Raw genomic sequence first — 22,076 nt, 5'->3', positions numbered from 1 at the left:
GTTTTCTAAATATATATTAAATTTTTTACGGTTTCAACAGCTAATCCTAAATATTTGAAATTTACATGAGGGTAAAATAGACAAAATATAACCTTAAATTATCAAAACGACAAATAATTTGAAACAAATATTTTTTCCTAAAACGACAAGTAAAAAGGAACGGAGGGAGTATTATCATGACTCTTTAAAATTCTAGACAAGTTTTACGGATTAATTTGACCAAAAGTAGTATGAGAATAACTCTCTAACTATATCAGATCCTAAATAGGGATTTGTTTGACCTAAAATAGTATGAGAATGACTTTCTAACTATTTCGGACACTAACTAGGCATTTATTTGGTCTAAAGAAGTACGAGAAAGACTCTCTAATTATTCCCCTATCACCAATTAAAAACTGAATTAAAAATGTGTGATTAAAATTGAATTATAGGTGAGATTAATACGACACCTTCACAACACCAATTATGTTTTTTGGTTTATTTTAAAATCAATGGAATTAAAACTGAATTATAGGAAATATATGGGTTATATTGGTGATGGACAAATTTGAATTACTCAAAATCATGTGGTCAATAGTATGAAAAACAAAAAACTGAAGAACACTGCACCCTTCAGGTTGCCAGTCAATCATCCTGTCCATTAATTATTTTATTAATATATCGAATGGCTAAAACCTCCTTTCCCATGATGGGAGACCTACGCCACTTTCCCATTCTAGACATAGCCTTAAATGTGAGGAATGAGGTGGGTTATTTGTTTTTGTCCCTGATGCGGATGTGTTGTTTTTTAATGCAGGGGGTTGCTTCCCTTTTATGGGTTTTGGGTTCTGTTATGAAGGGTCTTGTTGTAACACTATAGTGATAAAAGTAAATGATCTAAATCGAATAAAAAAAATAAAGAAACAAAGTGTTATAAATAAATAAGATAAAAATTTGTTGTATAATTTTTTCAATCATTTTATAATAGTTTGATCGAACTATATTGACTTTCTTCTTAATCCTTCGTTGATATCTCAACTCATTTTGCCTAGACTACACCTCAGGATTCATCCCTCCACCATCTCCATGAGTGTTTATTGTACTTTCTCAAAGTACACATATTAATTGTTAATTTATAGTTATGTCAATCATAAATTTAATAGTTGGCCACAATTGATGAACTAATCTGATCCGACATATACAAAAGCTATAAATAAGTGTGTAAAAAATATTGTGATCAAAGGAGTTCATTTTTTTTACCTTTAAAGTTACTTTGAAAATATACTTCATGTGATTAGAAAGGACTATAATCACTTGATGTCATAATTGAGCTCTGAACTAGATTAAATTCGTGATGAAAGCAAAATAAAAAATAAAAATTCATGAATAAACACAATTTTTTTTTACCGTCCAAACATATAATTTTAGATATGCATAATTTCTTTTAAAAAAAAAAGTACGTAATAATGATAATAACCGGCAGTTCTTTGGTCTTTCACTTCGGTCTCTTCTAATTCTATTCTATTTACAGTATTTACTCAGAAGAATCTCATCATTAAACTGCAATTGCATAGGGAAAAGAAAGTTAATTGATTTTCACAACCAACTCTTTCAATTTTCATTAATTTTAACTTTTAACTTAACAAGCAGAAGAAAACCCTTTCGCACCACTCACTCACTCTTTCTTCTCCTTCCCACTCAAAATCAAAACCCTTTCTCTCTTCTCATCGGTAAGAAACAAGAAACAAATGGTGAAGCCTAAGAGACTCTTTTCTCCGGATGATGAAATAATTCTTTTCAATGGCCTCCTACATTTTAAATCTAAATCAAGCATTGATCCGACGAAAATATTAAGCATGTTTTACAACACCCATAAGCATTCCTTTAGCGTCAAAACTATTACACAAAAGCAACTTCGTGATAAGATTAACAAACTTAAGCAGAAATACCAGGAAAATCTGAAAATGAAAAAGTAAGGTTCTCTCATTTTCACTGATCCTCACAAGGAGAATCTATTTGAACTTTCTAATGAGTTTTGGGGAGTAAAAAATGGAGCTGTAGACATAGAAACTGGAGCTGATGATGGAGAAAATGGAGCTGAAGACAGAGAAACTGGAGCCAATGACGGAGAAAATGAAGCTGATAATATGCATATAAATGTGTTGGAGAGGGCAGAGTTGGATAGAAGATGTGTGCAGTTGAAAGTTCAGGAGGATAAAATGCGTCTCCAACGCGCATTGTTACTTAAAGAGCACATTGATTTGATTCATAAGAGTTTGCTAGCATCATCTGAGGTAGGGAAGGAAGTAAAGAAGCATGAAGGACAAATATGTTTTTTGGTGTGGAGTTGTGTGTGTTTTGCCTAAAATATTTAATTATAAGCTAATTTTTGTCATGTTAATTGGTTCCTGACAATAGCCTTATAAGCTAATTTTTGTAAAACTTATTTGCTTTCCATCATGCAATTTTAATAATAATTTTTATAAAACTTATGTTGAAGTATCATTATATAATAAGCTCTCAAAAAGAATTTCGGATGCATTAAACGGCAAGATAGAAAAGCTTTAGGTAAAATTGTCAAAAAATATTGTAAAAGAAAAACAATGATAGCAAAGTTCTTTTTTAATAAGTAATAATAAAAATAAAAAAAAAAAAATATTTTTTCTTATAGTGAAGCTCTAACAATGAACTTAAAAAATAAAAATACATTATAACATGATCTTATAAGAATTTAGTTATAGTGAAGTTTCAATAATGAACTTCAAATTGCTAGTGAACACTTGATGACATCAAACATGGTCAAACTTCAAAGACATGATCCCCAACGTACCTCAAATACCTCTACACAACCAACATGTCACACTAATGTACCATTAATTTTACCATGTATCATGGATTCATGATATATCAAACCACATAACATGATGATATTCTTTAATAATTAACATAGACTACAAAGAATCAAAGGTGTAACATTCTTTTCCTTTGTAGTTAGTTTGCATACATTTAAATTCTACACAACCATGTTATGCTTAAAAATGAATCTCTCTTCTTTCTGCAAAAAACTTTCCGGTAATCGCTTGATCAGGAACAAGGGCAATCCAAACTCCAGTATCAGCCCCTTGTTCAACAGTAACACTTCCTGCATAACCTGTTAATGCAGTTTTCACCCAACCTGGACAATAACAATTAATATAAATCTTTTCACCTTCTGGTCTTTCAGAAAGCTTCCTTGCCATATACCTTGTGTAGGTATTAACTGCAAGTTTTGATACTGAGTAGTCAGTATATGTTTGAGGCCACCCTCCTGTTTTCCAACTTCCATCTTCTACTTGTTGTAAAAAAGAATTTATAGTTTCATCAATCATTTCCTCTGAAAGGGATTCCTCGTCACATAGTTTCTCCCTCAATTCCTCGTTTTCTATTCTCTGTAATCCAATCAAGTGATAATTAATCAGTTTTGCATTTGGCATAATATGAGTTTTGTAAACAAACAAATTGGTCGTTGAAAACTTGAAATTGTAAGTGTCGGTCAAAATGGCGCATCATTTTTGCTAATTGAGAAGTGCACCTCCTTAATTTGTCTATATATCAAACTTATGTTATATCATAAACAAATTTGTGCAATTGTAAATAAACTAATTACTGACCAATTATTCTGAAATATCTAAATTTCATAGACAAATTAGTATATTGTGTAATGTCATTATGTGGTTAACGTGTCATATCACAACTCAAACAGTAAAATTTTGACTGATACTTTATAATTTCATGAATGTATTTGTCAATGTTTATAAGTTACAATTTTGAATACCAACTTACCTAATTACTTGCGAATGAATCTAACGTGATTTAGGAATAAAGAGTGTATTGCAAGCAACCTTTTGCATACTAATGCTCCCTTACAAGACTATGAATTACTTAATGAAACAACATAGATAGACAATTTACTCACGTTTCGTTTGCCGTTTATTCGAGCCAACCGTGAACTCACATTTACAATACGAGCACCAGCAGCAGATGACTTCATCAATGGAATCATAGCTTCAATCATTCTCTTAGTCCCATAATAATTTGTTTCAATACACTTTCGAGCATTTTCAGCCGCATTTTCAGATCCCATATTGGAATTAACACCAGCATTATTTACCTACAAATAACAATATTAATATTGCTTACAAATAAGTCATAAATATCAAACATTTCTTACTAGTTACTACTAAAAAGGTTGATTAATGGTAAAATTTAGAATACATTAGTCCTCAATTCTAATGTTGCTAACACATAGAAATAATTTTTTTAAAGATTCGGTATTCGGCTTAAGTACCAACATAGAAACAAAATTAAAGACAATTTTTTTTTGTTGTCTTTAATTCAACATTTTCATCTCTTACCAGAATATCTAGACCACCATATTTTTCCTTCAACCATTCACCAAATTCATTAACAGATGAAGAATCTAATATATCAAGTTGATGACAATCCACATCCAAGCCACCTTCTTGCAAGACCTTAAGTGATTCAACACCAACATTAGCATCTCTTGATGTTAGTATAACGGTGACTCCGTGATCCGCAAGTTGTCTTGAAATCTCAAACCCAATTCCTCTATTTCCACCGGTAACCACCGCAATTGTTTCCTTAGACCACCACCTTTATAAAATACCCAAAAGCACAAATATTAACATAGTTATAAAAATTATGATTTTAACATATTTTGATTGTTGCAGTCATCGATTCATGCATTCATACAAATAGCACGTCATTGGCATTGGATTAGATAATAAGGTATATATTTCAAGCTAGTTATATGTTTTTTTTTTCTTTCAAATCATGCATTGAAATATGTATCACGTGATCTCCAACAACCAATAATGTGTTAATGGCATGAATAACAACCATAAGTTCATGATAATGAGAAGTAAAACCTAAGATAATTGTATTGAACAATAAAAAAATATAATATAATCATGTAACGCTAAAAGATCAAATTAACCTCTGGTGATCAGAATAAGGAATGGTTCTCAAAAGGGAGATCTCTTGCAATCTCTTATCTTTTCGTGATTTTTCTTTGTGCCCCATGTCTCTATATAGTTGTTGATTTAGTAACAATATATGAAGCTAAATTGAATGCAACATCGTTCGGAGTTTGTGGGATAATACAAATTTGAACATGAAAGAGAAGTATGTTGTGTTGTTTGTATTGTATTGTATAACATACATTATTATCCGCATGCAAAGGATCAAATTGGTGTCCTAGAATAGAATGCCACGTTATTGGTACAAAAGCACCTATGTTGTTGGGTCAATGCATGGAACTATACTTTAGGTAACATCAACTAATTTTTTTTACGTGTCCTTGGGGTCTTTCTTGTCATTTTTCAGCTACTTATCGGTCAAAACAAATAAAACTAACAATAAATATTTAAAGAAAAAACAATGAATTGTTGCCATGCATTTTTTTTATAGATTATCTTTTGAAGAATTAAAAGTAATTTATTTAACGATTAATGAAAAATAGTCGTATAAATAAAGTTTTAAGTGACTGATTTAATCGTGGAAGTTGTGTTGTGTATCTTCTTTTTTTCTTTGTTCACTACTTTTTAAAACTACCAAAACTAGTTAAAATCAAATTTTAAGTTTTTCACATGTTAAACAATAAATTGTATAATAATTTAGCATCATTTGACATGTAATTTGATGTTTTGAAGTTTGAATTCAATTTTGTTCAAATTATAAATTATGTATTGGACTAAAGATATAGTTATTATAAAAATAAAATATGAAGGACTAAAGATATAGTTTGCAAATAATTTTCTATATGCAACATGTCTCAACCATCAGACTTGCCCTATTGACACGTAGGTGTAACATTACTTTACAAGTGGGCTAAAGAGCTAAAATGAAAGGTAGTGAAAAATAATTATATTATAATTTTTTAATCTAAATACTTTGTGTAATTTTTTTTTCCATGTATTAACCTTCTAGTTTCCAAAGAAATAGGGATTCTCATTAACCACTTGAATCAATGACTTGGTTAACTCGCTCTCTTGTTAAAATGTAAATAATTCTTTTCGGTAGCTTGAAATTGGAGTATATATTTACATTTTATAATATTTTACCAGTGAAAGGTTTTCTTTAAAAAAAAAAGTTATTGTAGAAAAACTCTAACAAGACAGAAGTTAACATGACTCATATTTTTTCTATTTTATTTTTTGAGAGAAAGTCGTGTTACCATTGCCAATAGTTATAAAATTGTATTGGATGATAGTACACCCTTTTCAAAAATTATAATTATGCTAAATTAATACAACAAAATCTACTTAAATTGCATAAAATCCTTATTAAAAACTATTAAAATACTTTTTATAAAAAATATATTTTTTGGTGAATATAAAGCATTTAAAACGAATAGAAATTGAATCTGAAGGAATGAGTTAGATTTTCACAATGTGTCGAACAAAAATTTGAATACCAGTAAGAATATGTGCTCACTATTCAACTGTGTCTTCAACATAATCACCTCTGTGAAAAAAATTTATAAGAGAGAAAAATTTTTAGAAACTTAATTCAATAAAAAAATCTAGTAACTTAAAACAAAAGAATAATGTTACGAAATACACTTAGGATTTTTATTAAGAAATACTCCATATAGTCCTTAATATAAGAAAGAATTTACTTTTTATATACATTGAAATATTGATGTATATAGCTTATGATATTGTCTAGATACATCAATCTTTAAATGTATGTAAAAACTAAACTTTTTCCAATAGGGACAGGAGAGAGTATTATAATAGCATTTTATTGAATATTGTGCAATCAATTTTTAAATATATATAAAAAAATTAATCAAAATAACACTTTTGAATGGTCGTTTTTCTTCATTTCGTTTTTCTTCATTTCGTGTATGACATGTTTTCCTTTACTATTCAGGACCTGTTAAGCAGGCCTGCCTCAAAAAATGAGTTGTATAAGTTGGAACTGTCGGGGTTTAGGGAGCCCGAGTGCAGTTCCAAACCTTAAGTACCTAGTCCGGATATATAAACCGGCTATAATAATATTGTATGAGACCATGTCAAATGCTAATAAAATTGAAGAGTTGAAATATATGTTGGGTTTTGAATCTTATTTTACTGTTGATAGAGAAGGAAGAGGTGGTGGAATAGCTGTAATGTGGAAAAAAAAATTGAAGTGCCAAATAATGAACTATTCTCTGAACCATGTTGACATTGAGGTGATTGATGACTCGAGGGGAATGTGGAGGTTAACTGGTTTCTATGGCTTTCCTGAAGGAGGTCGAAGAAGAGATTCATGGAATTTTCTCCGCCATTTAGCTAGTACTTCTCAACTTCCTTGGTGCATCATTGGTGACTTTAACGACATCCTCTCATCCGATGAAAAGAGAGGACGTAATGATAGACCAGATTGGCTCATCAACGGTTTTCGTGACGCCGTCGTGGATGCTGGTCTTATTGATATAGAGCTGGTTGGCTACCCTTTCACTTGGTTTAAAAGCCTTGGTACTGAAAGAGCAGTTGAAGAAAAACTAGACAGAGCAATGGCGAATATTGAGTGGTGCAACCTGTTTACACACGCTGCTTTGGAATGCCTCACAACAACAGCCTCTGATCACTATCCCCTACATCTAAGTTGGGTTCAAAGAGATACTGACAACAGATCCCCAAAAAAATTCAAGTTTGAGAATTCTCAGCTACTAGAACCAAATTTCACACAATTTATGCATCAAACGTGGAATTCAGCTGAAGGAACTCAGTTAACGCAAAAGTTGAATAGTTGTGCTACAAGTTTAACTAAATGGAGTGCAGCAAATTGTCAACAAACGCGGAAGGAGATAGAAAGGTACAAGCGTAAGTTAGAAGTGGCAAGAGCTCGTGTAGATGCTACAAATCTGCATTATTATAACAATTTGCGCCAGCGACTTGATTTTCTGCTAGTCAAGGATGATATGTTTTGGAGACAAAGAGCTAAAACGTTTTGGTATCGCGAAGGAGATCTTAATACGCGTTACTTTCATGCTACTACTACAACCCGAAAGAACAAAAACCGAATAGTACGGTTAGAAGATGCTAACGGTAATGTCTGCAATTCTGCTGAAGACATTAAAGGTATAGCAAAAGACTACTTCATGAACCTTTTTCAGCAGCGAAATGGAGAGCGCATGCCTGTTATCAACGCGGTTACTTCAAATATTTCCGCAGAAGATAATAATGACCTCACTGCACCTTTCTCTATTGCTGAATTCAAAGATGCTGTTTTTTCAATGGAAGCAGATAAGTGTCCGGGACCAGACGGGTTCAATCCTGGTTTTTACCAAGAATTTTGGGACCTTTGTGGCTATGAAATATTTGAGGCTGGATGCTCGTGGTTAGAGTGTGGCGCTTTTCCCCCAAGCCTTAACTCAACAAATATCGCTCTTATTCCAAAAGGTGAGTCGCAAGCATCCATGAAGGATTGGAGGCCAATTTCTTTGTGCAATGTTCTTTATAAAATTGTTGCGAAGGTTCTTGCAAATAGGCTGAAACCAATTCTTGAAAAGTATATTTCTGAAAATCAATCAGCTTTTGTCCCAGGAAGATCAATTCTTGATAATGCAATGGCTGCAATTGAAATCATCCACTATATGAAGTCTAAAACAAAAGGTAAGAAGGGTAAGGTAGCGCTTAAGCTGGACATTAGCAAGGCTTATGACCGTATCGATTGAGAATACTTAAAAGATATCATGACAAAGATGGGTTTCTCTCAACAGTGGATTGGGTGGATTATGTTATGTGTTGAAACAGTGGACTACTCAATTATTGTCAACGGTAACATGGTGGGACCTGTTGTTCCTGGTAGAGGCTTACGACAAGGCGACCCTTTATCGCCATATCTCTTTATAATATGTGCAGAAGGGATTTCAGCTCTAATTCGCCAAGCTGAGAACAGAGGGGAGTTACATGGTATCAAGGTATGCAGGCGAGCACCTATTATCTCTCATCTCCTCTTCGCAGATGATTGCTTCCTATTCTTTAAAGCAACGGTTAATGAGGCTATTGTGTTAAAGAATATTCTATCAGTCTATGAAGCGGCATCCGGTCAAGCTATCAATCTCCAAAAGTCTGAATTCTATTGTAGTAGAAATGTACACGCTGATTTGCGTGAAGATATTGCTCATCAGCTTGGTGTGACTCAAGTCCTAGGCACTGGAAAGTACCTTGGCCTTCCATCCATGATTGGTAGAAGCAAAAAAATCAACCTTTAAATTTATAAAGGACATAATTTGGAAGAAAATCAACTCTTGGAGTAGTAGACATCTCTCTCAAGCAGGCAGAGAAGTCATGATTAAATCTATCTTGCAATCCATTCCAACGTATGTGATGAGCATTTTTCTACTCCCTAAAACCTTACTGGATGACATAGAAAAGATGCTTAATTCCTTTTGGTGGGGTCATAGTGGTAACAACGGTCGCGGATTACACTGGCTCTCTTGGGAACGACTCTCGGTGAGCAAAGACTATGGTGGTATGGGCTTCAAAAATCTTCAAGCTTTCAATATGGCCATGCTAGGCAAACAAGCTTGGAATTTAATTACAAGACCAAGCAACTTAGTCACAAAATTACTCAAAGCTAAATATTTTCCAAATTGTGATTTTTTCGAGTCAAGCATCGGGCATAATCCAAGCTGTGTCTGGAGGAGTATATGGAGTTCTAAGTCACTAGTCCAAGGAGGATGCCGGTGGACTATTGGCACTGGCGAGCATATAAATATATGGGAGCAACATTGGCTCAAGGAAGGCATGCCACTTACTACACCTTCTGACATACAATTGTTTGGTGATATCACAAAAGTAAAGGACCTCATGTTGAGCAACTCAAAAACATGGGATTTTGACAAGATCCGTGGTATTTTTGACAACATTACTATGAGACGGATTATGCAGACTCCTCTTTATGCTTCTGTTCGTGATGACAAGCTAGTATGGAAGTTGGAACAAGACGTTGTTTATTCTGTCCGCAGTGCTTACAAACAATGTGTTAATGATGCAGGTTATCAAGACAGACACGGTGTTGCAGGTCAATGGAATAATATCTGGCGTGCCAAAATTCCTCCAAAAGTGAAGAACCTTATTTGGCGCATTGGTCGGGATGTTCTACCAACACGTAAGAAGCTTATTAGCCGTGGAGTACAATGTCCAACGCATTGTGATGTCTGTAACGATGGAGATGAAGATAGTATGCATGTGTTGTTTTCATGTACAAGAAGTATTCAGTGCTGGCAGCGAGCAGGTTTGTGGACTCATATCGGTACAGGTCTGGTCGCTAATAACAATATTGCAGAAAATTTGTTCTCAACCGGTTGAATAAAGACCAGCAAGAATTCTTTTGTGTATTAGTGTGGAGTATATGGAAGCGCAGGAATAACAAAGTGTGGGAAAATGTCACTGATTCTGACCAAACTGTGATTGAACGTGCTAAACATTTAATCACGTCCTGGCGAAATGCACAACAGATTCGTCAATCAGCCAATATAGCTCAGCCGAGTCCTCAACAAACGGTCTGGACCAAGCCAAGACATGGAAGATACAAGTGTAATGTAGATGCTTCCTTTTCGCTAGATCGCAACAAGGTGGGACTTGATATGTGTTTAAGGGATGATCATGGTAGGTTTGTGGCTGCGAGAACAGAGTGGATAGAACCTATAGTCGACATGGAGATTGGTGAAGCCATAGGCTTGCTGCATGCTCTCAAATGGGTAGAAGAAATGCAGTTATATGACACTGACTTTGAAATGGATTGCAAAAAGATAGTCGACAGTCTTTACAGTAAAAGAACCTACCTCTCTGATCTTGGTGCTATTTTAAATGATTGTAGAAATATTCTAGCTTCTAATCTAGTGAACTCTGATGTTAAGTTCATTAGGAGACAAGCAAATGAAGTTGCTCACAGATTTGCCGGGGCGGCTACATCTTTAGCTAGTTTCCATAATTTTATCATTATACCTTCTTGTATTTACAACATTATTATTAATGAAATGAGATAAGCATTTTTCCGTAAAAAAAAAAAAGTTTTCCTTTACTATTATTGATGGTCTATGACATATAAGGAATGTTTTTGTCTTTAATCATACTTCTCTGATGTCATCAAGATTCAAAATCAAACTGAATGAATTTTGAATAGATATAAATTGAGCTTACACGACTCAAATGTCTCTACTATAATCTATTGACCATGCGCTCATTAGTCCTCAGTCTCCTCCATCAGTGAATTGGATCAAAGTCAATTGTGATGGAGCTGTGATCAGAACTTATGGTATGAGTGAGTGTGGTGCAATCATTCAAAAATGTGAAGGAAGTAGGTTAATGGCTTATGTTAAAAACTTAAGTTTGTTATTTTGTAGTGCATGCAAAGCTTTGGAGTATTTACTATGACATGGTTCTCGCAAAAAACTACAGGTTGATAAAGGTGATTATTGAAAATGATTCTCTTAGAGTTATCAACATGATTCAAAGTGAAATTTCTAAGGCAAATAGTTATTACCGGTTTGTAGAGGTGTTTGCGGTTCAGGTTGAATCGATTTTGAGGTAAAAATTCATCTGATCAAAAAATAGATTTATTTGCGGTTCGGTTCAATTTTGGATGACAAATAAAACCTGATCTGGTCCAATTTTATGCGGTTTAATTCGGATCTATTTTTAGATATCCAAATTATAAATTGTAATTTTCTTATTAAATATAAATATTATAAAAACACTATAAAAATATTCAATCCAGCAATTTTAACAAAAGGACATTCAAACACATTAAAAAATATTAGTTTTTTCTTGTGCGGTTTCAATTTTTTGGAACAAGTTTGCAATTTTTATTTGAACTGGTTTGAATTTGAACACTTATATCGGTTTGTTTGTCGGATAATTGTGACCCATTGTCTTATTGCATAAATCAAATTGATGTATATTGTTCATAAGGTAATCAAGCAGCTAATGGCATGTTGAAACATGAAATTATTTTATATTATGTTGGAATTCGATTGCCAGCTAAATAAAATCAAACAAAAAATTGTTCTTACGAGAAATTGAACTCAATTCATCTTAAATATGGATGACGAGTATGGTATATGTAGTGTAGGATACTATAACACCCATACCCGTAATTTCAAAAAATACCCGTATCTTTCTCCATATCCGCGTGAGTAACAATCTTTATATAAGTATCCATAATTTATGGGTACCTAAATACTCATAGACATTACGGGTAACAGGTACGGGTACCTAAGTACCTATACCCGCAAACGTTATCCGAATTTTTTGCTTTAAATAAATGGATCAATTAGTATAAAATATCAAATCATTTTAATAAAATTTAAAATTTAAAAAATGAAAAGCAACGCATTGCTATTTGGGGAATATCCCATGAAATCTGTCCTTTTTGACACATGCTTCACATTTTTTGGCCTAAAAAAATCTTGCAATAATCATTTCCCTTCTTCAACCATCTTTTCATCCCCAAAGATACAGCCAACAAAACAAAAACAAAAACAAAAAACCTGTTCATTGTTTGTTTTTCTATAGTAAGAAAAAAAACATGTTCATCTTCAGTCACAATTACTAGTTATGTAACCAAAAAAAATTACCAGTTATGTAATTTTCATCTTCAGTCACAATTCACCTCCATCTCCATTATCCTTTCCTTCTTCCAACTCCACTCTTCTCAGTCCAACATTAGTCTCTTAATTACCATTTTCCTTATCTTCTTCCATTTCTCACTCACTCACACCAGATAGAACAAAAACAACAGATTTTGACCCATATGAACCCACAACGTTAAACTTCAGATCTGAAAACAAAGATACAAACTTTTCAATCTACAAATTCAAATGCTCAAAAGGGTTATCTCATAATTCACGATGGGTGGAGGAAGTATCAAAAAGAAGAACTTCAAAAATGTTTCAATAGATCACGTGCTTGAAGCTTTAGGTGAAACAAAAGAAGAAAGGGATATTCGTATTCGAAGCCTTTTCAATTTTTTCGATGCAGGGAATAATGGGTATTTGGATTATAGTCAGATAGAGAAAGGGTTATCTGCATTGCAAATTCCAGCTGAGTATAAATATGCAAGGGAACTTTTCAAGGTTTGTGATTCTAATAGTGATGGTAGAGTTGAATACAATGAGTTTCGTAGATATATGGATGATAAGGAAATGGAACTTTATTGTATCTTTCAAGCTATTGATGTGGAACATAGTGGCAGTATAGAACCTGAAGAGCTTTGGGATGCACTTGAAAGGGCTGGTATATTCTGTTTCTTTTCCAATCTCCAACACTTTCCTCTTTCTTTTGGTTGCTTGTTACTATTTTGGTTACTTGTTACTATTTTTGCTGTTTGATGTGCTCACTTGCAACTGCTATGCTTTTCTAGTTAGTTAGTTAGTTAGTTGGTTGAGTGTGTTTAGGATAGATTAGTTCAAGAAATAATTACTTCTTTATGTAGGTTGAATTTTTTATTAGGAGATTCCTAATAGAAGAAAAGTATAATGCTGTCATAGTGAAAACTAGTCTTAAAGTAAGAAATGTATAATGAAAAAGCACTTATTATATTAAAATGATGACATTTATTTAATGTTTTTTAAATAGAGATTGCACTGTTCCATCAGTACAACTCAGATGGTAAAAGCTCGAGGGACATCTTGATATCCTCGAGCACGTGTTTGATCCTGCAATTCCCTGCATATCTAAACTTAGTGTGTGTGCTTCACCGCAAGGCTCTTTGAAGCCAAAAAAAAAGGGAGATTGAATGACACATAGCCCCCCTGGATATCTAAACTTAGTGTGTGTGTGTGTGTGTTTCCCCGCAATTCTCATGAGGTGTGCTTAAATGACACATATCCCCCCTGGATTACCCTCACCTCCACTCTATTTATTATGTAAAAGTATAGGGGGGGTATCATTTAAACAGAATTGAAAGGAGGTTAGTGCAATTTTCTCAACAAATAAGGGGGGTGATGAGTGTTTATTTAAAAAACAGAAGGGGTGTGTGCTATTTAAACATGCTCAGCAGACTAAAGGTGCATGTGATTTCCTTTATTAAGTTAAAATCAAACACATCACATTGGTTTTTAGACTTTAGCAGTCTAGAATAAGTGGCAATTGTTTTGTGGATTCTATGATTGTTAAGAGATATGCTTTGCTTTTATAACGGGGCATTTGTAGTCGGGACTCGGGAGTGTGGGTGTTGCATATAAACTACCTTTAGCCTTTTTCTGGAAGTTTTTTTCCTTTTGTTTTTTTTACCTGATAGTATTTATCATAAGCCTGTGCAGTTTCAATGCTGCAGGAATTGAAATGGACGAAGAGGAGCTTGCTCGCTTTGTGGAGCATGTCGACAAGGACAATAATGGAACTATCACATTTGAAGAATGGAGAGATTTTCTTCTACTTTACCCTCACGAAGCAACTATCGAAAATATATATCACCACTGGGAGAGAGTGTACCATGTAGACATTGGAGAGCAAGCTGTGATTCCTGAAGACATTAGCAAGCACACTCACCGCAGCAAATATTTTATCGCTGGAGGAATAGCAGGTGCTACTTCACGTACATTTACTGCTCCTCTTGATCGTCTGAAGGTGGTCTTGCAAGTTCAGACTACACGTTCTTCTGTTATGTCAGCAGTCACGACGATATGGAAGCGAGATGGTTTAAGTGGGTTTTTCCGAGGTAATGGATTGAATGTTGTGAAGGTATCACCTGAAAGTGCCATCAAATTCTATGCTTTTGAAATGCTGAAAAAGGTAATTGGAGATGCTCAAGGCAACAAGTCCGATCTCGGTGCTGCTGAAAGGCTTGTAGCAGGTGGTGTGGCTGGTGGAATTGCGCAGACCGCAATCTATCCAATGGATCTTATCAAAACTAGGTTGCAGACTTGTGCCTCTGAAGGTGGAAGGGCTCCTAAACTTTGGACACTCACAAAGAATATATGGATTCAAGAGGGACCTCGAGCTTTCTACCGAGGGCTTCTTCCATCTGTGATCGGCATGATTCCTTATGCTGGCATTGATCTCGCTTTCTATGATACCTTGAAAGATATGTCCAAGAAATATATTATTCATGACAGTGGTATGGTATTACTGCAACCATTTGTTTAATAACAAATTAACAATACTATTAAATTTTTCGCCTTTGAAAAGTGAAACCATTTCTTATTTATTTTTCATCCTTCATAGACCCTGGTCCTCTGGTACAACTAGGATGTGGGACAATTTCTGGAACCCTTGGAGCTACTTGTGTCTATCCACTGCAGGTTATTCGTACTAGGTATAGTGTTGTTTCTGTACTCTCCTTATCATGTGTTTCTCAGAGCTAGTTTTCTAATTGTTATTTTACATGTTCGTTGCTCACATTACACTTTAATCCTTTTTCAGGCTGCAGGCACAACCTTCAAACAGTTCCGATGCTTACAAGGGGATGTGTGATGCATTTTTGAGAACTTTTCAGCGTGAAGGTTTTATAGGTTTCTACAAGGGACTCCTTCCAAATTTACTCAAAGTTGTACCAGCTGCGAGTATTACTTATATGGTCTATGAAAGCATGAAGAAAAGTCTCGATCTAGAGTAAAGTTTATATATCAGCTGGTTTTCGCACAAGTATCTAGCTACTTTAAGTGTTGGCTTAGCTTTGGCCCATGCTACTTCCAATTAACTTTGAACATCTACATTGTAGGTAGTGTTCTTGATCTTTGTAGACTATACCCCCACGGTTGGACTATTATAGTAATTTTTTGATGTAATCGAGCTAATGCAAATACCTTGGTAAACAGTAAATCTTGCATTGTTGATGATGACTATAAAAAAAGAATACTATTTAGTCCTTTAGGCAAATATTCATTCCTTCTGTGACTCTTGAAACATGATTTTCTAGTCTGAAACATGGGAAGTATTTCCTCATGCTTAGTTATGTTGAGGAATTAGAGTTGTTTCATTCTTAGATCAGATGCTAAAATACAGTGGTGGCGAAATCTTTGTCCCTCAAACTTGTTTTGAATTCTATGTTAATAATCATTTAGGATCCATAAGCTCGAGTGGCCATTAAGAGTCAGGTGATATGAGTTCCTTAGTTAGCTGTCAATAAGATGATGAGAAAGGAGAAGATACATGATGTTATAAGAATTCTGCAGTGTATAGTTTCTGGTGAGAAGGACAATGGTCCAATCCAGCTTCTCGATGAAGCCTCTTGGAAGTTGGGGGGAGTTTCAGGCCAAATGTGTTGTTACTTATATAAAATGTGGCAAGTTATAGAGTTTTGGTGTTAAGAATAAGGTAATTTCATGTTTTTTGATGTTATGATTCCTACAATGAGCAAAATATGAAGTTCAATGCAGTACTTAAGTCGCTAGGCTCTCTCACCTAATTGTCTAATCTCTTGGGTTGAGCTTTTATCGTGAGCTTAAGTCATAACATGTGAAGTTCTTCAACACACCCTTTAAGCCATTCCTCATGATTTTCGGAACTTAGTAATCAGTTGTATATTAGGCCGCAATAAAGGAAATAAGAATGATTAAGTCCATGTGTTAGGAGTTGGAGAAAGGTCAAATAGTTGATACTTTGATCCTTCAAAGATATCTGTCGAAAGGTTACTCAGTGCGCTGATTATCTTGCAAAGCTTGTCATAGTGAGATTCTTAGATTTCTCGAAATGTTTAATCATCTCTTCTTTAAATCTCTTACTGGCTGATTAGTGTAGAGGGGCATGTTTTTATTAGCTTTCTTTGTTAGTTAGTTTCTCTATTTATAAACAATGTTCATTGTGGTAGTTAAATCATAAAACTCTTCTCATGTGCTCGAATTCTAACAATTGGTGTTTTGGCTGATAGTTGAGCCATAAAACTTTTGAGTTGTGTGTTTATATTCCAACTGAAACAAGGGAAGTACGTCGCAATAATGGATCATCTTATCTACAACTTTTTCACCATCGCCTTTTAGAAGAAGAAGAACTTGTTTGTTAGCTTTTGCATTTTAAAGTTAGTTGGTTGGTGGAAAACAATGTGAATTTCATATTGCATTCGTTTGTTTGGCTTTGCCGGTTGCTGGTTGTATTGTATGTAGATCGAATGTATGTCCATGAGATAATGACAGAATAAAACCCCACATGCAGTGTGCACCAAGCACCATATGCTCCATGATGATGATGATGACGATGATGTAATTTCTAACTTCTAACAACTTTTAATTAATGTTATTAAAATCTGACCGATCATTTGGAAAAATGGTTCAATAAAGTGATTGAGTTCAAGTGATCGGTGATCACTTTTTAAAGACAAATTGTTCCAAAACATTGAAGTTTAATTTATGAGAAGAACAATTCTACCCTAAGCTTAACATTGCCACGTAATCATTTGTATTTTGTAGCTTATGAGTTACTTCTCAATTTCAAAAATAATTTTTGATCAGATTTTACTTACTTTGTGGTTCCTTTCTTGGAAAACCAGCAAGGTTACAAAAAAAATTACATGAAACATTCATGAAAATTAACAAGAAACATAAAATCATATATGATTCCAAATTACATATTTAGAAAAATAAACTTAACATAAATAGTGACCATAGATAGCAAACCACACAACAAGCACACTACACTGTTTTAAAACAGAACAGAAACACAATTACTACATATTTAAGACCAATAAAACAAAATTAATCCTTGTTGTGTTACACATATATAACTAAGTACATGCTTGACCATAGTACATGTCCAGTTACATGAATCGATCCTGGAAGAAAGGCGTTACCTTCCCTTTGCCTTCATGACTTGCCTTTTCCTTCATCTCTTTTCACATCAGGGAACAAGAGAGTGCAATTCTTTGATCACACCATCATCATCTTCTTCATTTTCTTCTTTCTCCATATCTTGATCTAATTTGTTACGTACACACTCAGAAAGGAAAGAAATAGAGGTTGCTTAACATTCAAGTATATAATATAATATGAATCCTCTACAAAGCAAAGATTCTTAGATGAATTAAAAACCTTCAAATTTTAAGGGAGATTCTGATTAAAGCACAAACACTAAATATAACAGATCACCTAGCAAAGAATATTTGAAAAACAATTCACACACACCTCAACTTTACTTTAGACTTAATTTTTTTTTGGAAAAGGCTACTTTAGACTTAATTAAAATATAACAATATTCTATAGATGGACTTTCTTATTATCAATGTAACGACAAAACTCATACACTATTCCAACTATTGCACCCAAGCATATTGCGTCCGAATTCTCAGCAACTATATTACAGCAGCATTAGCATTGTAATGCAGTTGCTGAGGATTCGGACGCAAGCATCTCTTACTTTACTATCGTGTAGCAAGTGGAGATGGACTTTTATTATAGATTAAAGAAGTCAATAAATGATATAATTAATAACGTACGTAAAGGATGTCAGATAGGTTATACTAACGACAACTGTAAAGACAGAACAAGGAGGTAGATAAGCATTAAGCACATAGCTTGCATTTTCTTTTGGTATAATTGTTTGGTGCTTTTAATTAGTGGCGATGTTTGAAGGGATCTTTCAACATTTCAGATATTTAGTTATTTATTTAATATTAGAGCATTCTTCACAATTTTTTTTGTGTTGACATTTGTTTCCTTTATTCATGCCCCTATTCAATGTGTATGTGTTGAAAGAGGATCTAATCCTTTCCCACGCCCTAGTGATGATGGAGCCAAAAAATGCTATATGCAAAAGACTATCCTAAGTGCGAAAGTGTAAAAGACTAATTCTTCAAATTTTGTGGGAGTCTAGATGATAAATTCTTCATAAGAGTTTTAAGTTGTAGCATGTTCAAGTTTAAATTCAAATCTTAAATTTTAATTAGGCTACTAACGTAATCTCATCCAAACACTTTATTTTACGATTATCATATTATCACATTTAAATTATAGATGAGTGCTAGCAACATTTACTTTTTAATCGATAGAAATCAATAACGATGAAACTTACATATGTTTCACCCAATATAGAGTGACAATTAAAAAAAGTACTCTTCTAAATAATAAATTATGCTCTTACAGAAACTAAACAAATTATGCATCATCATGCACAAAGATTGAAGATACAACAATATTTTTCTGTGATGTGTGTTTGTAGTAAAATTATATGAATTTTTATTATTTGATTAAGTGAGATATGATAAAATTTATTTATTTATTTAATAGTAGTCAGTCAAAAAATAAAACATGCAAGACATGTAAATGATAAATTTACGAAACGGATATAGCTTATATTATATTTGATTCTTTTATGCAAAGTGACAAGAAAGTGGACGTGCCGGAGTGGTTATCGGGCATGACTAGAAATCATGTGGGCTTTGCCCGCGCAGGTTCGAATCCTGCCGTCCACGTTTTCTTTTCTTTTCATTTTTTAAGGATTTTAGTACTATAGTTTATACTTTATAGGTAGTACCGAGTGTCATGGAAATTTAACGTGATTCTTCTCATTTTCATTCCTTTTGGGATGACTATTTGTATACTTTGCTTAGACAATTATTCTTGATTCTTGATTTTTAATCCTACGTTGTTGATATAATTCAAAACTTTTTTCTTTCTAACTCTCCTTAACTTCTGAGGTCATTTTGTCGAGTTCCGTAATTTGATTTTTTGACCTTCAAAAATGTCTCAAAGTAAATTAACAATTTAAGTTCTTTAAATTCATTATGAGATTAATCATTAAATTGGCAACAAAACATTCACTTTTTCTTTACGGAGTTAAGTTGCCTCTCAAATGAGTGATTTTAAAAATCAATTATGAGTTCTTTTTTTTAAAGAAGAGTGATATTACCGACTCTCAATTTTTTTGTTTCTTCTTTCATTTGTAATTTTTGTTTTATTATAATCATCCATTAACTTTTACTTTATTATAAAGTGGTTGCTTTTGCCTTATAATTATTCACACTAGAAGAAAATATTATCGAAAGATATCTTTCAGTAATATTTATATTACCGAAATATATCTTATAATAAGATTTTCAATTATAATAAGATATTTCCTGATAAATAAAATGGACATGAAATAAATTCCGGTCAATTTAGAGGGACAAAAAGCAACGATCATTGATCTAACCTGTTGATCAGAAAGGTTGAGGCCGGTCCGTTGAGCAAGCTTCCACACCGAAGGGGGGGTTGTACCTGCAGGTGCTCCGATGCCTAAGTCAGCAAAGAGGACAAGAGATACAAAGAAGAGAGAGAAAGAAAGTGTAGAATGGTTTAGAATACCTGGCTCTCTTGTCTAGGAGAGCTTATATAGTGCCCCCAGCGCTGGGCCAAAGGTTGGTCTATTGGGCTGGGATAACCGGCCCAATAGACTCAACTGCCAAGATAGTCCCTGTATCGTAAGGGAAGGCCGTTATTTGCCTCTATCTTGGTTGGAGCCGTTCCGCTATTCGCGGGTAAGGGATAAGCTCCATGACAGCTGTGGTTGGATAAAGGAGCACGTGCTAAACGTGCTTGCTTAGCTGTTAAGCTACGGTGGAATGGATCAACATGCATGGATATATGAGCACGTGTTTAACGTGCCGCTTACCCATTATGTCGAGCAGGGCACGTCATTGGCTGACGTGTCGGGGAGGTCTCCCCTTAGTGGGCTGTGCCCCAAATGTCGGGCAGAAGGGATTGGGTCAGCCCTTGGCCCAGTCCAGAACAGGAGCCCCCCAAGTCGTTGCTCCTAGTCATAGGAGTAATGACTTAAGGTCCATGCCCGTATGTCGAGGAGTTGTTTTCCCCGTCAATCCTAGGAGGAGTTCATAATTCATTGATTATGATCGTTGCTCGTTTTCACGAGGAGAGTATATATGTTGCTCGTAAATTCCTCTGTGGCATGACGAGGAGAGTTTTCCAAGGAGGAAGTTTTCCTTAGCTCGCAGCGCGTGCCACGATGTTCGTGGAGGAACTTACGGGGGAGAGATTTTGCCTTTGAAAGTCATTGGCTTTTTACTTCCTCGACTGATTGTCGAGGAGGTATTGCGTATATTGCATCAAGTTGATGCTGCCTATTTTTGCGGGTACGTTTATTTATGGCGTTTGTTTCGCTCGCCCGTAATTCTCGCTTGTCCGTTAAGTCGGGGAGATAATTGTGTTGGTGATGACGATGAGTCCCTCGAGAGACGCGTGGTCTGTTCGATGGGATGTGAAAAGATGGATTCTTCATCATTTAATGCCACGTGTGTGGGCTAGTGAAAGGGCGTAATAATTGCCTTGGGAGTATGCGTTAGTAGCCTCGTTTTACGAGGAGGTTTCTTGGCCATTTGATTCATCACGCCTTTTCGCTTTCCGTCAGATTAAACCAGGGCCATCTGATGGCTTTAATGTTGACCATTAAAATTTAATCAACGGTTGTGATGCGATGGGGTGTACCATTTCCTAGTGCAGGTGCAGGGCCTAATGATCTATAAATAGAGAGAAGGGAAAGCATTTTGAACTTTTCACTCATTTTCTCCCTTCATTGCCGCTTCAGTTCTCACCTGCTCCCTTTTCAAAGTTCAAGTTCCAAGTCCGTAGATTTTAAGCTCTAAACTTCAAATTTCTTGCTAATCAAAGGTAACCGAAGTTCTTCACTTGGTTTGATTATGTTGGTTTATGCTTTTCAATTTGTACCCATTTTGCGTTTAAGCTTGCATTCTTGCTTTTGATTTTGGGTTGCCTGGGTTTCAAATTACCCTCTATTACCACGTAATAGTGGTTTATGATGTTTGTTGTTTGCCAAAATCCACTATGTTAGTTGGCTTTGGTGTTTTGGTAGTTGCAAAACCCACTAGTTTAGGGTGTTGTTGTGTTTATCCCTTCTGGGAATCTGTTGGAATAGCTTAAATTTTGATGAGTGTTTCTGGAAAAATGAAGAACATGATGAATATGCTTGAATTTCTGGGTCATCGTGAAGAACACGATGAAGATGATGATGAACGCCTGGGTTTCGCGAAGAACCTTCATGAATTCCTGGGATTTTAAGTTTTTCGCGTCATGGAGGAAAAGCGTTATATCTCCCCGTTTATTGTAGCAAAAAGCTAGGTTAGTTGAACCTTGTGTCGGGGAGCTTCTCCCCGTT

At 34.6% G+C, this 22,076-nt stretch overlaps 2 protein-coding genes and 1 non-coding gene across 4 annotated transcripts; 2 read left to right on the top strand and 1 right to left on the bottom strand.

Moving 5' to 3' along the window:
* Window positions 1-3,011: 3,011 nt before the first annotated feature.
* On the bottom strand, window positions 3,012-5,061 carry LOC123917958 ((+)-neomenthol dehydrogenase). Its single transcript, XM_045969875.1, has 4 exons — window positions 4,976-5,061; window positions 4,374-4,632; window positions 3,935-4,129; window positions 3,012-3,407 (listed from the first exon to the last, which is right to left on the bottom strand). The coding sequence occupies exons 1-4, from the start codon at window positions 5,059-5,061 to the stop codon at window positions 3,012-3,014; spliced, it is 936 nt and encodes a 311-aa protein (XP_045825831.1).
* A 7,322-nt stretch (window positions 5,062-12,383) lies between these two features.
* On the top strand, window positions 12,384-15,857 carry LOC123917957 (calcium-dependent mitochondrial ATP-magnesium/phosphate carrier protein 3-like). Of its 2 annotated transcripts, none has more exons than XM_045969873.1 (4): window positions 12,384-13,271; window positions 14,314-15,096; window positions 15,204-15,294; window positions 15,402-15,857. In XM_045969873.1, the coding sequence occupies exons 1-4, from the start codon at window positions 12,887-12,889 to the stop codon at window positions 15,592-15,594; spliced, it is 1,452 nt and encodes a 483-aa protein (XP_045825829.1). In that variant the 5' UTR covers window positions 12,384-12,886; the 3' UTR covers window positions 15,595-15,857. The 2 variants fall into 2 exon arrangements, with proteins under 2 accessions (XP_045825829.1, XP_045825830.1); XM_045969874.1 differs by having other exon boundaries at window positions 13,134-13,271; window positions 14,300-15,096.
* Window positions 15,858-19,298: 3,441 nt separating this feature from the next.
* TRNAS-AGA lies at window positions 19,299-19,380 on the top strand. The gene has a single exon. It is a non-coding gene; the product is annotated as a tRNA-Ser (tRNA).
* The last annotated feature ends 2,696 nt before the right edge of the window (window positions 19,381-22,076 follow it).

The sequence above is a fragment of the Trifolium pratense genome, linkage group LG3 (assembly GCF_020283565.1).
Source record: "Trifolium pratense cultivar HEN17-A07 linkage group LG3, ARS_RC_1.1, whole genome shotgun sequence".
Lineage (NCBI taxonomy): Eukaryota > Viridiplantae > Streptophyta > Magnoliopsida > Fabales > Fabaceae > Trifolium > Trifolium pratense.
The sequence above is the reverse complement of the archived record's forward strand: the minus strand, read 5'-3'. Positions and strand labels throughout refer to the sequence as shown.

Bases quoted from the DNA above. Each gene is read 5' to 3' on its own strand.
- LOC123917957 (XM_045969873.1), top strand. From the start codon at position 12,887: ATGGGTGGAGGAAGTATCAAAAAGAAGAACTTCAAAAATGTTTCAATA. The intron at 15,097-15,203 runs GTATGGTATTAC...CATCCTTCATAG, and splicing joins ATATATTATTCATGACAGTG to ACCCTGGTCCTCTGGTACAA. The intron at 15,295-15,401 runs GTATAGTGTTGT...ATCCTTTTTCAG, and splicing joins CTGCAGGTTATTCGTACTAG to GCTGCAGGCACAACCTTCAA.
- LOC123917958 (XM_045969875.1), bottom strand. From the start codon at position 5,061: ATGGGGCACAAAGAAAAATCACGAAAAGATAAGAGATTGCAAGAGATC. The intron at 4,633-4,975 runs GTTAATTTGATC...TATTTTATAAAG, and splicing joins CCTTATTCTGATCACCAGAG to GTGGTGGTCTAAGGAAACAA. The intron at 3,408-3,934 runs GTGAGTAAATTG...ATTGGATTACAG, and splicing joins GAATAAACGGCAAACGAAAC to AGAATAGAAAACGAGGAATT.